This window comes from Anoplopoma fimbria, chromosome 11, assembly GCF_027596085.1.
Source record: "Anoplopoma fimbria isolate UVic2021 breed Golden Eagle Sablefish chromosome 11, Afim_UVic_2022, whole genome shotgun sequence".
NCBI classification, from domain to species: Eukaryota; Metazoa; Chordata; class Actinopteri; order Perciformes; family Anoplopomatidae; genus Anoplopoma; species Anoplopoma fimbria.
In genome coordinates, this window is record NC_072459.1 from 3,417,985 (window position 1) to 3,433,690 (window position 15,706).

Consider the following 15,706-nt stretch of genomic DNA (forward strand, 5'->3'; position numbering starts at 1 on the left):
CCAGCTGCTGTAACGTCACTCAAGCTACCACAGTGTAAAAGACAAGCGCAGCCACTATGCATGATAAAAGGTTGACAAACATGACGAAGCAATGACAAACACAAAGTGATCAGCATGATGGCATGATTCAAATAAATGGTTATTTTTATTCAATCTTCAACTTGCAGTGAACTAAAAACAAAAACAAGAAAGAAATCAAACCATGGCGGTTTCAAGTATCTACAAAAAAGAAAAAATAACAGAAAAGAAAAGAAAAAGAAGCAAAACTATTTCACATCCATGACTGCGTTCTCAAATCATTGGTTTACGAAAGGGAAGAGAAAAAAATATTATCTCATTGTGAATTCATTTCACTGGAGGATTCAGCTGCACATATATGCACCTGTGTGCCCAGTGTGTGAGTGGTATGTGCCGTTACCTTTGACCGTGCAACTTGATCACCCCCCCTCCCTCCCTCCCTCCCCACCCATCACAGACATAACAGACCTCTGAAACAGGATGTACAAAAGCTTGTGTTTAGCATTAAACAGTGCAGAGCCTTAACATAAACAGCTAAGACTCCTCTTCCTCTCTCCCTTGCCCCTCCTCCCCTTCACCCAGGATTGAAGTTACATCACAGATGGGCACGAACCCATCTCTACAAAAAGACAGGAAAACAGAAAAGAGGGTGCAGGAGGAAGAAAAAAAAACATACATACAGAATACAGCAATTCCCACTGAATCATTCCCACTTTTCTTTTTTTACACTCACACAAAAAAGTGCACGCAAACAGCCAAACAAACAGTTTAAAATCGTTTTAAAGAAAGAAAAAACATGATTGAACCCCGAACACTTGACGAGGGAGAAACAAGTTTGGAAGGTTTAGGGAAGAAAAAAAAAAAAAAGTGATGCGAACAGAGGGGAGGCAGGTTGTGGGAGGGGAATCCAGCGGCTGTTATTTCTTGGCCTTGGCAGCCTTGGCCGAATTTCGTGGTGGAGTCACCGGTCTCCCAGATCCCATCCCTCCCCCTCCGCCATAAGGATACAATTTCTTATCTGCTGGCTTCAGAATCTGGGAGAGAAACAGAGGAATTCTCATTGAAGTCAAAAAATAAGCTAAGAACAATTAAAAAAAGAAAAATACATGCCATCCACTAGAATCCATTAATGGTCCATTCTGTCTTATTTTGGTTTGATTAACACAAGCTGTTTCACACACCTGGAAGGAGCACATGAGTGTCTCATCCACACTCATCATGGCACCGGCGTTGTCAAACTCTCCGCAGTAGTTGGGAGCAGAGAATAAGGTGACGAGTTGCCTCTTTGCGAAAAACTCATAACCGTCTTCTACCACCTGAGGACAGAAAGGAGACCGTCAACACCGCGGACAATAAAATGGACAGGTCACATGGTCAAATAAAAACCCTTAATAAAATAATACCACTCAACCAAAATAATAAATAAATGTTCTCTCAGTCTCAATTAACATAAATGTGCAAAGTCTTATACTGGTTGGGAAACCCTGCTGTTTATTCTGGCATCATGTTGGATAACATGTTGGTGACGACACTCTCTGTAAACAAACATGCATGCATGTAAACAAGACGTGCAAAATCGAGGTCAACATATCGTCATGTCCATATATCTTAATAACGTAAAACTGATCGAGGAGAGGAGCTCATGTTCAAATATTGTTTGAATATTCCTGGGCTATGGAAATAATATACTGTTATTAATTTAGGTGGTGTTGCCAATAATATTACACCACTATTCCATTCAGTATAAATAAGAAAACACAGCACCGTCTCACAGCTTCAGTTGGCCCAAGGCCTCCTGGCTAAACATTACCTGATGTGCCCTGCATATTAGGTCCATGTCGTGTTTGTGCAAAAATTTGGCCACCACATCCGCCCCGAATGTGAAGGAGACGCCACGGTCGTTTTCACCCCAGCCCAGCACATCTTTGTCTGGGTCGGCCCACAGCAGGTCACACAACAAACCCTGGTCAGGCACGTCTGTGGGTCGCATAACTCTGCGGATCTGCTCCATGGACTGGAGATCAGGAGAGAGGCCTGGAGGGAGATCATACACCCATCTTAGTCTGGTTCTTATCCTCTTATGTGTATCGCCTACTCCTCCTATAGAACATCGTATAGCAACAAAGCCTACCTCCATGACAGCAGAAGATTTTCTCATCCACAATGGCAGCCACAGGTAAACAGTTGAAGCAGTCTGTGAAGGTCTTCCACAGCTTTATGTTATACCTTCGCTTACCTGCCATAAAAAGAGGAGAGGTGAGAAACTAGTGCAACGGTAAAGACCACAGATTTGACATGTTTCCCGTTTACAAAAACACTCGGCACTTACACTCGTCATAAAAGCCGTAGATTCGATTGATGGAGGCGCATTCATGGTTTCCACGCAGCAGGAAAAAGTTCTCTGGGTATTTGATCTTGTACGCTAGAAGCAGGCAGATGGTCTCCAGCGACTGCTTCCCTCGGTCTACATAGTCACCCAGGAACAGGTAGTTGCTTTCTGGGGGGAAGCCTCCATATTCAAACAGCCGAAGCAGATCATAGTACTGACCATGTACATCACCTGCAGAGGGCAGCAGAGGAGTGCAATGTAAACACCATACTTTACTGCTACCGGGTGTAGCTGCTTATCAACTGCTACAACTGGCAATTACAAATGAACACACCGTTTAGTAAATCATGAACATATCCTCAGGTGACCATCCTCTCTTGCATCAGAGTAAGAGTGCAGCGTAACCTCTGTATGACTTCACGGTATTTCACGCTCTGTCATGTTGGGTTATTGAAACTCATTGAACACTACATTAAAAACTCACCACAGATCTTGAGGGGAGCCTCTAGCTCAAGCAGGATCGGCTGGCTCAGGAAGATTTCACGGGACTTTAGGCAAAGGCCACGGATCTCACCCTCTGTCAGCTGGACATTCTTCCCTGGTCGAGAGCCCTTGACTGAAAAAAGGAAGATGAAGAGACGATTTAATACGATGATTTTGATACATTCAGACCACACCTATGATCAGAGCTATAAGAAAGTTTAAATGAAGGCCATAAGGAGCAGCAAAGAAACCAGGTCATAAGGTCTTAAACCAGACAGGGAAGTAAACACCTCCTGCTGGCTAATTCTGCTAGTCTAGTGAGGTAATCAAAATAGTATTTAGAGCTTAAATTATGCGTTGTACTACTAGTTTGGAAATGATACGTTACTAAAACAAAATACACTTTTATCAAACCACAACACAACAAGAGGAGTATGTTAAGTGTACACAGAGATGCAGCGTCTGAGAAAACCTGATCAGTGGAAACTACTCGGACAGTTTCCGCCTCAAAGGCACTCCTTTTTGCTTCGGTGACAGATCAAACCCGAGCTAAGAGAAAGACATGAAACCCACTTCCCCCTTCTAGCCAATTTAGCTGGACTGCTTAGAAACAAATAACAGTTTCAAATAGCAAAAATTAGGCCAAGAAACAGGTTGTAACATAAAATTAAAATGAAATATAAAACAGTATTTTTTTTCGGATTTCGTTATCCGGCTTCTTACACTGATGCAATCTGAAGAATTTTGCAGGTTTGTCAAGTCCCGCATTGTCACGTTTTCTCACACTTACCACACACTCTGATGGAGCCAAAAACTAATCATGATAAAAGACTCGAACGAGGTTAATTTTTCCTGACAAACCATTAAAATCACACCTGTTGTCATGGCTCAAGTGCTAGAGAAAGTAGGAGTGTGATGCGAATGACCTCAACAGAAAAATGCCCCCTTAGAAAACAAGAGTTTTAGTCTTACATGCAATCAGAAATTATTTGATATCAAATCATCACTACTGCTCACAATACAGATCAAAATAAATGCACATTGACATGCCAACCATGGAGTGCGTACATAAGGCCATAACACTATATCTCAGCCACTGTGTGTCTACTGCGGCCTAATTCAAGAAGGCCCCTGGTGGAGTTTGGAATCTGGTTTGTTTCACTAGTGACAAAATAAACGATACTCCCATTCTTACACATGCTGACTGATGACCAAGCAGATTACTATGGATGACGCGTCTCATTCCAACCCAGTAAACTCTATCACACCCTACAGAACTGGTTAATATACGCATAGTGACGACAGACTTCCCTTTAACAGTCTCAGAGACAATCGTTTATACCCTGGGTGTGAACACAGCTCTCTCTAATATGTTTTTGTAGAATGATTAAACCGTTGTTAGGTGTTCACCCGTGAACAGACAAATAAACGGACAAATACTTTCAACTTTAAAAACCCAAAACAATCAAAGTGACAGAGACAAAGGGTGATTAATAACAGCAGAACAATAGCTCTATTCAAACTAGATATGTATCACAACATTGAGTATGTAATTGTACTTCCTGCTACTTGCAAATATACAAGTAAATTCAGAGGCAAAGCTACAGGTGTGTGTCTGTAATGATAGTCACTTGGTCAATACTTAAATTACGATTGATACACAATTCACCTCATCTAAAGAAAGGAGGATTGAAATACATGTTAACATATGTGAATCAAAGTCTCACAGCTAGAAGCAGGTTATCTCAATAACATTTTGATAAATCATGTCAACTATTGGATCACAGAAAAATAATTAAGGTGATAATTGCCAAACTATTTGCCTGTATACATATGGAAACAGAGGCACAGATAAAGTTTATTGTCCAAGCGACGAGCCATAACTTTAAAAAAGATGTCATTCACTCCTTGTAAATTATTGTTACAAGCAGAGAACCTGACACTTAAATCAAAGACCATCCCTCAGTAAACAGATCCAGTTTTAATACTGCTTGCAAAGCACTTTGAGAGGGAGGGTGAGAGTAGAAATCAACAAAGTAATACAAAACGATGGCGCTATCCTGAAGTAGAAACTAAAAGCAAGGCCCTTAAGAGTGAAAAGTAGGTATAAATACTGCAGTGCTGCTTGTCCCTTTAAACCTGGATTACTGAAGGCTAAGCCCTGACAGAGCTTACTCCAAAGTTAGCCGCATAGCCAGCGGGCAACAGCGAGCCTATCGTGAGGGGTACGGACAATAGGCTTTCCACTACGCTGATCAGGGGGCAAAAAACAAAGAGCTGGACCAGAGCAACAGAAAAGCCATTCGGGTAACGGCGGTGCTGGAATCAACAGTTGGTTTGGTCCAGCACTCCTGACTCAGTGCTGATGGGCGCTCTGGCTAAGCTCATGTGATGTCACGCTCTCCAGACATGCTGTTAGGAACACACACACTCACAGAGTTCACTTAGCTGTAGATCTATGCAAGTAATCCAATTCAAACTGCTCATTATCCAAACACATTTAATTGGTTTGGTCTCGAAACACAGTCAGCAAGCACGAGGGTTACCTGGTCGTCTCCATAGGAGACTGAGCTGGTGTAGGATGTTATCAAGTTATCAATCTCTGGATGCGGCACCTGCAGTGAGGCAAGTGTTCTTCACTAGTCTTGAAGAGAGTAAACCTACACAACAGTCATGTTAACTGGCAAGCGGTTATTCTCAGCAATAAAACCTTAAATGCTGACAGAAAAAGGTCAAGTAAGATAAGATGATCCTTTATTAGTCCCGCAGCGGGGAAATTTGCAAGTGAGTTGCATCAGAGGATATAAATACTGCCACTATCAGGCTTGTTTGTCTTCCCCTGCAGGTTATCGTGGCCCAAGTACAACAATCCATGTACAAAACACAGCACAGTAGGCGGGGTCCACAGTCAAAGTCAAACTTCCTATGACTGCACATGCATATTTGTGAATAATCCAAGTCACCTCCACCAGCTTAGGCTGATCATGAAGGGCCTTTATTTGCGACAGTAAATAAAAGGGAGGGCTAAGGTCAAATACATTTAAAGTGTTAGGCCTGGGAAAGGTTTCAGCACCCAGCATTTCTTATGATACCTAGTCCAATTACGCATTTTTTATGAATCACATTTTGTAGAGGCCACAAGACCCCCAACCAACATACTTCATGTTGCTCCCGTAAACCAGCCAAACAAAGAAGTCTGTATATCATCATCATTTCTCTCGGGGAAACACATAAGTTTGCATGTGAAGCACCAAGTGCATTTGCAGTGCAAGGACAACTACATAGGTCACAACCTTATTTTCTTGTGATCTTTGGATGAACTGCACAGTCGGGTCTGAAGATTTATGCTTCCGTTTTAAGTCGTCAAGGCTGCTGTTACACAACCATCATGTGGATGCAATGACAAAACAGGCCTGTTTTCCCACACACACGCACACACGCACACACCTCCAACCTAAACAAAGCTGTCTCCACGCGTTGTATACAGTAGATACTGAAGCGATAAGTCGTGTCATATTTGTAGAGCCAATACACGTCTGCCTGAAGAAAGTCTCCCGTCTTCAGTTTCTTTCTTGCAAAACCATTCTAGGGCACTTTTCAACACCTGAATCACTCATACGCACTTTACAGTTACAACCTTAAAATGACTCTTAGCACTAACACATGCGCAAAACCTTTTTTATCAAGGTGAGCACTCAAGATGAAAGAAATTAATCAGTCTGTATATTGCTTTAAAAACAGCAGTGGACTGGCAAAGAACGCAGCAGTTTCACGACATCGGTGAGAGCACCCGTGTTACTGAGGAGCTCTGGTGGAAAAAGGGGGATACATGTAGGATGTAAAAAACTATGATCACAAGACTGTAAGCCAATGTCAAGGAAAGTTTACAGCTACAAGTCAAAGTAATCCTTTGCTGCCATATTGTCACTTTTTAATCTCCTCCAACTAATAAGCCTGTACCATTACGCATATTGGCTTTGCTTCTACCCTGAAACCCTTTTTGCTTTCTCGCTTTGCAGGTTTCCATGAATCGTCGTGGTACCTGGACCGTAGTCGTGCCTCCTGCTGTGACCCGGCTGACACCCACTGCTACTTCAATTATTATTATTCGTCACTATTACTATTCCGTGTTTCATAATTATAATTCTACTATAATTGCTGCTGTTATTATAAGTAGTCTTAATTTTTTCCTTCGTTACTCTGCTTACTACTCTTATTATATGACTCATTTATGTCATATACATTGAATGTGTTGTATCTCTGTTAAGCTGTTCATTCTGTACACATGACATCTATTGACTTCCGTCAGTCCTGGAGAAGGATCCCTCCTCTGTCGCTCTCCCACAGGTTTCTTCCTTCTTTCTCCCTGTTAAAGGTTTTTTTTTAGGGGAGGCTGTGAGGGTCTAAGGACAGAGGAAGTGAGGGTCTGAGGACAGAGGGTGTGAGGGTCCAAGGACAGAGGGTGTGAGGGTCCAAGGACAGAGGAAGTGAAGGTCTAAAGACAGAGGATGTGAGGGTCTAAGGACAGAGGGTGTGAGGGTCTAAGGACAGAGGGTGTGAGGGTCTAAGGACAGAGGAAGTGAGGGTCTAAGGACAGAGGATGTGAGGGTCTAAGGACAGAGGATGTGAGGTTCTAAGGACAGAGGAGGTCACATGTGTACAGATTTAAAGCCCTCTGGATGCAAATTTGTAATTTGTGATTCTGTCTCTACTAAATAAATTGAATAACAGCTTTTATATCTACAGGACTATTTTCTTCGGAGCTGAACTACAAAAGAGGAATCCATCACTTACTCTATGGAATATTGCATATACATTAATGAAAAAACTATTTCACCCTAAGCCAGAAATGTATTGCAAAAAGTGTCAAATGTGATGTGTTTCACTTCACCACCAATGTCCCCTTGATATGCATTGGGAGCATAATCACATGTGCATTTCTAATAAATAAATATCTGTTATGTGCACACAGATCCAGCCCTGCAGACTCACCTGGTGCATAAAACACCTTCCTGCCACCCCAACAACACACACAGAGCCCCGTCCTGCAGGCTGGGCTCGGTCCTCTTACCTTCCAACAGACGCTGGATGATAGAGTCGATGTTTAATTTGTCTGGCTCCGCCATTTTCTTTATTTTCTGACGTTCTCGGGCAGTCAAGACCTTGGATTTCCGTGTTGCACCTTCAATTTCAAGAACAAAGAGAACACAACACACACACTGACACATCCTGGTAGAAACACTTATCTAAAAATCACATGTTAAGCACATAAAAACAATGAATGAGTACGCGAGCTAGGAGCTAGCCGCGTATGCTAACAGCTACACATGCAAAGTGGACGGCTGGTTAGCTTTATGCTAGCTGATGCTAACGGGGTTAAAAACCTTGTTTTCGGTTTGACGGTCGTCTTTCTGGGGTGAATAATGTGTCTTCTTTAGTCCCCCACCCGTTCACCCTTCGATACGTCCGGGTTCCTTCTCCTCTTCTCCCCCAGGAACTTTAAAAAAAAAAAAAAGGAGGAGGGCCGTGTCTACCGGAGTGTCCGCGGTTACGTAGGAGGCTGGCACGTTTTCCTCGCCAGAGCCGTGTGAAGACAGAGTCGCGTCAACGGAAGTTCAAAAAAACATGCCGGACGGTCACGTGAGTCACGCTGACGTCAGGGCGTTCCAGGAAATGCTTGGCGGGGAATTTGAGTGACGTAGACACACAGTAGACAATACATTAATTTATTTACTGTATTCACATAACACAACGACTTATGTATGAAGTTACATATGTTTTGTGTTTTTAAAAAAAGGTAAAATTAGCTTATATATATATATATATATATATATATATATATATATATATATATATATATATATATATATATATATATAATAATATAATATATATATATATGATATATATATATTATTATATATATATATATAATAATATAATAATATATATATATATATATATAATAATATATATATATGATATATATAATATATATATATAATAATAATATATATAAATATATTCTTATATATATATTCTTATATATATATATATTATATATATATATTATTATATATATATATTATATATATATATATTATTATATATATATTATATATATATATATATATATATATATATATATACAGTACCAGTCAAAAGTTTGGACACACCTTCCCATTCAATGTTTTTCTTTATTTTTATTTTTATTTTTATTTGCTTATTTATAATACTTATTTTTGATCTTGTTTTTTTACTATGTCTCTTGTTTGACTAATCCTGTAAATTTCCCCGCTGCGGGACTAATAAAGGATTATTTTATCTTATCTTATTCTTTGCAATACAATAGTTATAATAGTTTATGTCTGTATTTACAGTACCAGTCAAAAGTTTGGACACACCTTCTCATTCAATGTTTTTTCTTTATTTTTATTTTTATTTTTTTCTACATTGTAGATTAATATTGAAGACATCCAAACTATGAAGGAACACATATGGAATTATGTGGTAAACAAACAAATGCTCAACAAACCAGAATATGTTTTATATTTTAGATTCTTCAAAGTAGTTGAATGAGAAGGTGTGTCCAAACTTTTGACTGGTACTGTATTAGTTTATTACAACATAATACATAAACGTGTAATAAGCATTTTTAATTTAGAAGCTCACCAAGGTTGATCTTATGTTCACAACTTGTAAAAACTTATGGGTCATTTATAATAAAAAAAACAGTTTATATTAAAATATTAAAAGTTATATATACAGTACCAGTCAAAAGTTTGGACACACCTTCTCAATCTATGGTTTTCTCTTTATTTTTATTTTTTCTACATTGTAGATTAATATTGAAGACATCCAAACTATGAAGGAACACATATGGAATTATGTGGTAAACAAACAAATGCTCAACAAACCAGAATATGTTTTAGATTTTAGATTCTTCAAAGTAGTTGAATGAGAAGGTGTGTCCAAACTTTTGACTGGTACTGTATATACACATATATATATAATATTTGAGGATTAGTAAGTGTAACAGCCCACAGTCTATTGTAACAGCGACAGTTAACTGCTTTGTTGATGTATTTGGTTGTAAGCTATAGTCCCCTTGTATAAGATAAAATAAGATCATCCTTTATTAGTCCAGCAGCGGGGAAATTTACAGGATTAGTGCAAACAAGAGACATAGTAAAAGAAAAACAAGATAAAAAAGTATTATAAATAAGCAATAAAAACAGTAAAGAATCCACCATAACTGAAATATTATATATATCCATCCATCCATCCATCCATCTACCTCCGCTTATCCTCATGACCATAGGTGAGGGTTGGAACGTAGATGGACTGGTAAATCGAGAGCTTTGCCTTACGGCTCAGCTCCTTCTTCACCAAACGGTCCGGTACAACGCCCGCATCACTGCTGACGCTGCACCGAACCGCCTGTCCATCTCCCGCTCCATTTTACCCTCACTCGTGAATAAGATCCCGAGATACTTGAACTCCCTCGCTTGGGGCAGTGACTCACTCCCAACCCAGAGGGTGCAATCCACCGTTTTTCAGAAGAGAACCATGGCCTCAGACTTGGAGGTACTGACTCTCATCCCGACCGCTTCGCACTCGGCTGTGAACCGCCCCAGTGCGTGCTGAAGGTCACGTTCTGAAGAAGCCAACAGAACCACATCATCTGCAAAAAGCAGGGATGCGGTCCGGAAACTCTCCTCCCTCCGGCTGCGCCTTGAAATCCTGTCCATGAAAATCACAAACAGGATTGGTGACAATGGGCAGCCCTGGCGGAGGCCAACACGCACTGGGAACAAGCTCGACTTTGTGCCGAGTATCCGGACACAGCTCTCACTTTGGTCATACAAGGACCGAATGGCTCGTAGCAACGAACCAGGTACCCCATATTCCCGCAGTACCCCCACAGGACTCCCCGAGGGACACGGTCGAAGGCCTTCTCCAAGTCCACAAAACACATGTAGACTGGATGAGCAAACTCCCATGCACCCTCCAACAGGCCTGCAAGGGTAAAGAGCTGGTCCACTGGTCCACTGGTCCACGGCCAGGACGGAATCCACGTTGCTCCTCCTGAATCCGTGGTTCGACAATCGGCCGGAGCCTCCTTTTCCAGCACCCTGGAGTAAACTTTTTTGTATTATATATACAGACAGAAAACTATTATAACTATAGTATAAAAGAAGTGTGTGAGATTTAGTGGCATCTGGTGGTGAGGTTGCAGATGCAAGCAACAATATACCCCTCTGTTCACCCCTCCCTTTAAGGTTGCCCCTTAGGTAAGGGATAAATATCTTTAGGATTTTATTAGGAGCTACTCTTATCAATACTCGTTTCCTTTTCATGACATGTATACAGTAAAATTAAATTAAAAGGAAATACATTTAAACAGGATTAGAAGTTATTTATAATTCAAATATAACTAAATATTGTTTCTAGAGCAGCAACAGTAATGTTTACAACAGCAGAGGCACAATATAAAGTCATTCATATCTCACTGGAAAAAAATCTAAAATAAATAACATTCCTGATAGAAGTTTGTAAATGCTAATAATCAATTATGAAGAACAGAGACATCAGATGGTATGCCATTTATCCTGTCTGCTTTGTCTGCTTTGAAGTTTACAAGGAAAAACAAAGATTACAAAAAAAGACTTTGGAGCTGTGCTTGTGAAATCATATCGGTGGTGAATGAGAGACTGCGGACAGATCCGGCTCAATTAGGTTTAGCTTTCCTTTATTCCATTTCCATGCTTGTTGAACAAATGTATTGATAAAGTACTGGATTTTTACTCAAGAACGTTTTATTACACTACCAGTAACGAGGAAGTGAAAAACAAGGAAAAACAAAGTTGTCATCAACTCGCATACTCTTCACTTCCTCTGTTTCACTTCAGTGTCTCAACTGCAGCAAAGAATTCTTAGTTGCAAGTTGCAAGTGATTATATAAATATACATCAACTGTAATGTGTTCTACAGGGGATTTATGAGAATAATCCCATACACCCAGCAACAACGATATATATATATATATATATATATATATATATATATAAGGTAGCATCTCATTGTCGATGAGAACTTCAGCAACGACAACATTTCAACTAAACGTGTGAGTTGCCTGTGTGCCTCTCCATCACTGAAAATAATTTCTAAATGAGTCATACAAACCAAAACTGCGCTTGTGTCACTGTCTGCGTGTTGCTAAATGTGTAAATAAAGGCTTCAGGTATTTGGTTTCACAACATTCCTTTTTTCTTTCCTAATTTTCTTTCCTTCCCATGATCCATGAAACCTCACTTATAATCTCCTTCGCCCATCTTGTCTCGGTTCCCTAAATTATTCTCCTCAAATTCGTCATCACAGTTTCGACAGAGGGTTGGGGGGGGGGGGGATGTTGTGCAGGTATGGTAGCCTGGGTGGGATCCATTTGTTTGAACTGGGAGCACAGAAAGAAAAATATTTTGTCCTCTATATGATTACATTTTCTTCTAAATCTTTCAGAATCATCAAAACAACCTCTCTGTGTCAGTTTTCAAAAAAGACTTCAGATGCTAAAACATAACAACTTTTTGTCTTCCTGGAAACTCTGAGTTTTGGTCACCTGAGCTTGCAGGATGTGTATGGTGGAAAAAGAGAAGGAAACATACGAATGGGACAAGTCCAGTCTGGTCTTTATGTCCTCCCTCCTGTTGGAGCACAACCCCACCCTACACCTCACATTCCTCTACAAATACCCCACCTTATGTCACAGTATCTTATTCATCATATAACAGCATCTTCAGAACAACTCAGGCAGGAAAGAAAGGAGAACTTCACCTAATTTTTAATTTTTTCCTTTTAAGTTCAGAGGACACAGAATAAAAGGTAGGCATCTTTTTCATCCACTTTTTATTCAGATCGACAGTCTGAGCCTAGAAAAGAGATACGATTCTGCAAAAGCTTGAAAAGACAGAGGATGGACAATGAGGATTAGTTGAATGCATTTTTTGGGCACAAGCAAAAATCATGGAAAGTGCAAATAAACAGCTGTTCTCAGCAGCATGTTTGTGATTTCTTTGTTCTGTCTGTTTTTTTGTCTGTGATACCTGCTTTAAGGATGAATTTTTTAAATTAAGTGTTAGAAAACTATCAGTAATTCTGAGGGGGGAAATGATTTTCAGGAATCTGAAGAAAACATTTGATTTTAAATCCACTGATCCTTATTAGATTAGTTTGAGTGTTCAAGTCTTGTGATCTGGGATGGGTCACATACGCTTAGGAGTAAGGGTGTCTATGGTTAAAATCCTCTCCTTTGTTATTTCACTAGGTTTTTGGGGAAGGAAGGTTTTATGGTCATCCAGGGTATAACCCGAGACATTGTTTTATTGAAATATACAAAAGGGATGCAACAAAATGGTCTATTCTTGTTGTGAGATACGTTGAATTGTCTGTATCGATGGAGAAAAAAGGGCGGGTTTTCTTCACATGAAAATAAGTTCAAACATATACTGTGTTAAAAAATACACACATTTCTAAGGGAAATATAAGCGTTAATAAGAATAAAGAAATAGCAATCAAACTTTTTAAACCATTTAATATACAATAAAGTAAATGTCCTCTGACTTGTGAACAAAAGTATTTCCTTTATCTGCAACATTTTTCATGCAAAGAATAAGTGTTGTTCTTCATAGTTAACCTAACACGTGTGAGTCCATTTACCTTCCACTTTAACTATAATTTTCTTCTGTAGGAAGTTGAATTATAAAATGACCCTAAAATAAAAAAGTAAGACAGGTTTTCTAATTAAGAAGATTTGAGGGAGTGACTCAGCCAATCCCGGGTAATGATCCAGGAGGCCAGAGCGTGCCAGGACATGAATTTGTGTTAAGATGTAGCCCAAAGCAACATAATCCTGGCCTGCCAAAGGGAACAGGTTTTTTTCTGTGTTTATGTTCAGCTATGTGATAATGAAATACCACACATTCACAGTAACAGCACAATAACAAAAACAAAAGATAAAGGACTCTTGTGTCTTGGATCAGTTAAGAAGACTCAACTGAATGAAAACAAGAAGAGTTTTACTCAAACAGCACTTAAATAAATATTTAAAGGTAATAAAACATGAGCAATGAAACAAAAATATACTATGTAGACATCTTAAATCCTGGGGAAAATACAGGCACTCCACCACCTCAGATGGCTGGGGATGCAAAGTTGTTGAGAGAAAAAGACAATTACAAAAAAAAAAAACGTTTAGTTTTATCCAAGGGCAAAAGAAACTGTAAAGGCTGCACTGAGTACTGAAACATAGTACCAAGAGCTGTGATTCTCACCCTCATGCCTCTGATTCGTCTACTACTTCTTGTTCTATTACAGGATGGGAGCTGTTGGAGTTCAGATTGTGTGTGTGTCCCTCGGGGTCCTCGGCCTGATTGGGGCCATCGTATGCTGCGCTGTCCCACGCTGGAAAGTGTCCTCCTTCACGGGGACCAACATCGTGACTGCACAGGTAATGAAACGCTTTAGTCTCTTGTTATGAAAGGTCATGATGGAAAGAAAGATTGTTGGTACATCCAACATTGAAAGCCCAACATACAGTGAATTATTATGACTTTCCTTGAAGTATAGTATTTACAAAAAGAAAAAAAAGGTGATGTATCATACCTTCTGTGCATCAGACAGGATTTAGACACATCTGGATAAAAAATCTTATGGCAATCATATATATATATATATATATACCATATTTGTGAGTATTTCATGTAACAGAGAAGATTTAAAGCCAAGTTTTCAGTAAGTTTAACTTTAATATAGTGCATCATATTTTTGGGACAAAATAAGAATCTGTAAGGGTGTCCCATAAAAGTAAAAATGTAAATATTTCAGGTTTACATTTAACTACTGGACATGAATAATACATGAAATGAGTGACCTTTCTTTTTCTGTGTGTGTGTGTCGAGTAGAGCACTCAGGAGGGCCTGTGGACGAACTGTGTGGTGCAGAGTACCGGCCAGCAGCAGTGCAAGAACTACGACTCCCTGCTGGTGTTGCCCTCTGACCTGCAGGCCGCCCGTGCCATGACCATCATCAGCTGCATGTTAAGCGGCCTCAGCCTCCTCATCCTGTTCTGCGGGGCCGACTTCACCACCTGCATAGAGAACGAGGACGTCAAGCCCAAGATCAGCCTGGTGGCCGGGGTGGGCCTGCTGCTGGCCGGCCTCTTGGTGCTCATCGCCGTCAGCTGGTCCGCCCACATTGTTGTGACGGACTTCAACAACCCCATGATAAATGCTAACAGTAAGAAGGAGCTGGGAGCTTGTATCTTTGTGGGTTGGGGGGCAGGCGTGCTGCTCCTTCTGGCTGGAGGTCTTCTTTGCTGCTTCAGCAGGCCCAAATCTGGCAGTGGTGGAACCGCCAAGTACTACAGCAACAGTGCCGCCGCCACCGCCCCAAATAAAAACTACGTGTAGTGGCTTCAGGACGGGGACTGGTGTTTGACAGAAAGGAAGGGAAGGGGGTTTAGTTGGTGAAAGTCTGGGGGCAATAAAGTAGATGACACCAGGAGTTGTTTTGGGGGAAAACAGAAAAGTCTCTGTAAATACTGAGTTCTGATGATTACTATATTAATGATGTTTAAAATCTTAAAACTGTTTGACTATTAGGTGCTGGGTTATGCATATGCTATTTGAAACAGGTGCTGTCATTTACACTCATTTTGTGATCTTAGAATTAAAAGTCTTTATTTTCCTTCAAACATTTTAAGTGCAAAGTAAAAGTCCAGATTCAATTCAAGAGACAGAATATCTGTCCTGCCTTTTAAGACCCTTTTAAGCCTCATATTATACGATGAGTAAACATAACCATTCTGTCCATATGTCA

The 15,706-nt window shown here is 40.1% G+C and overlaps 2 protein-coding genes across 2 annotated transcripts; one reads left to right on the top strand and one right to left on the bottom strand.

The window, feature by feature from the left end:
- Positions 1–454: 454 nt before the first annotated feature.
- ppp1caa (protein phosphatase 1, catalytic subunit, alpha isozyme a) lies at positions 455–8,436 on the bottom strand. The gene is made up of 8 exons (XM_054606771.1): positions 8,215–8,436; positions 7,902–8,012; positions 2,832–2,963; positions 2,348–2,578; positions 2,150–2,254; positions 1,829–2,052; positions 1,200–1,334; positions 455–1,052 (listed from the first exon to the last, which is right to left on the bottom strand). The coding sequence occupies exons 2-8, from the start codon at positions 7,954–7,956 to the stop codon at positions 936–938; spliced, it is 999 nt and encodes a 332-aa protein (XP_054462746.1). The 5' UTR covers positions 7,957–8,012; positions 8,215–8,436; the 3' UTR covers positions 455–935.
- Positions 8,437–14,204: 5,768 nt separating this feature from the next.
- Positions 14,205–15,297, top strand: cldni (claudin i). The gene is made up of 2 exons (XM_054606840.1): positions 14,205–14,336; positions 14,791–15,297. Exons 1-2 carry the CDS (start codon positions 14,205–14,207, stop codon positions 15,295–15,297), a joined length of 639 nt encoding a protein of 212 aa, XP_054462815.1.
- The last annotated feature ends 409 nt before the right edge of the window (positions 15,298–15,706 follow it).

Bases quoted from the DNA above. Each gene is read 5' to 3' on its own strand.
- ppp1caa (XM_054606771.1), bottom strand. From the start codon at position 7,956: ATGGCGGAGCCAGACAAATTAAACATCGACTCTATCATCCAGCGTCTG. The intron at 2,964-7,901 runs GTAAGAGGACCG...TCCTTTTTTCAG, and splicing joins CATCCAGCGTCTGTTGGAAG to TCAAGGGCTCTCGACCAGGG. The intron at 1,335-1,828 runs GTAATGTTTAGC...TTCTGTCCTCAG, and splicing joins TAATATGCAGGGCACATCAG to GTGGTAGAAGACGGTTATGA.
- cldni (XM_054606840.1), top strand. From the start codon at position 14,205: ATGGGAGCTGTTGGAGTTCAGATTGTGTGTGTGTCCCTCGGGGTCCTC. The intron at 14,337-14,790 runs GTAATGAAACGC...TGTGTCGAGTAG, and splicing joins CCAACATCGTGACTGCACAG to AGCACTCAGGAGGGCCTGTG.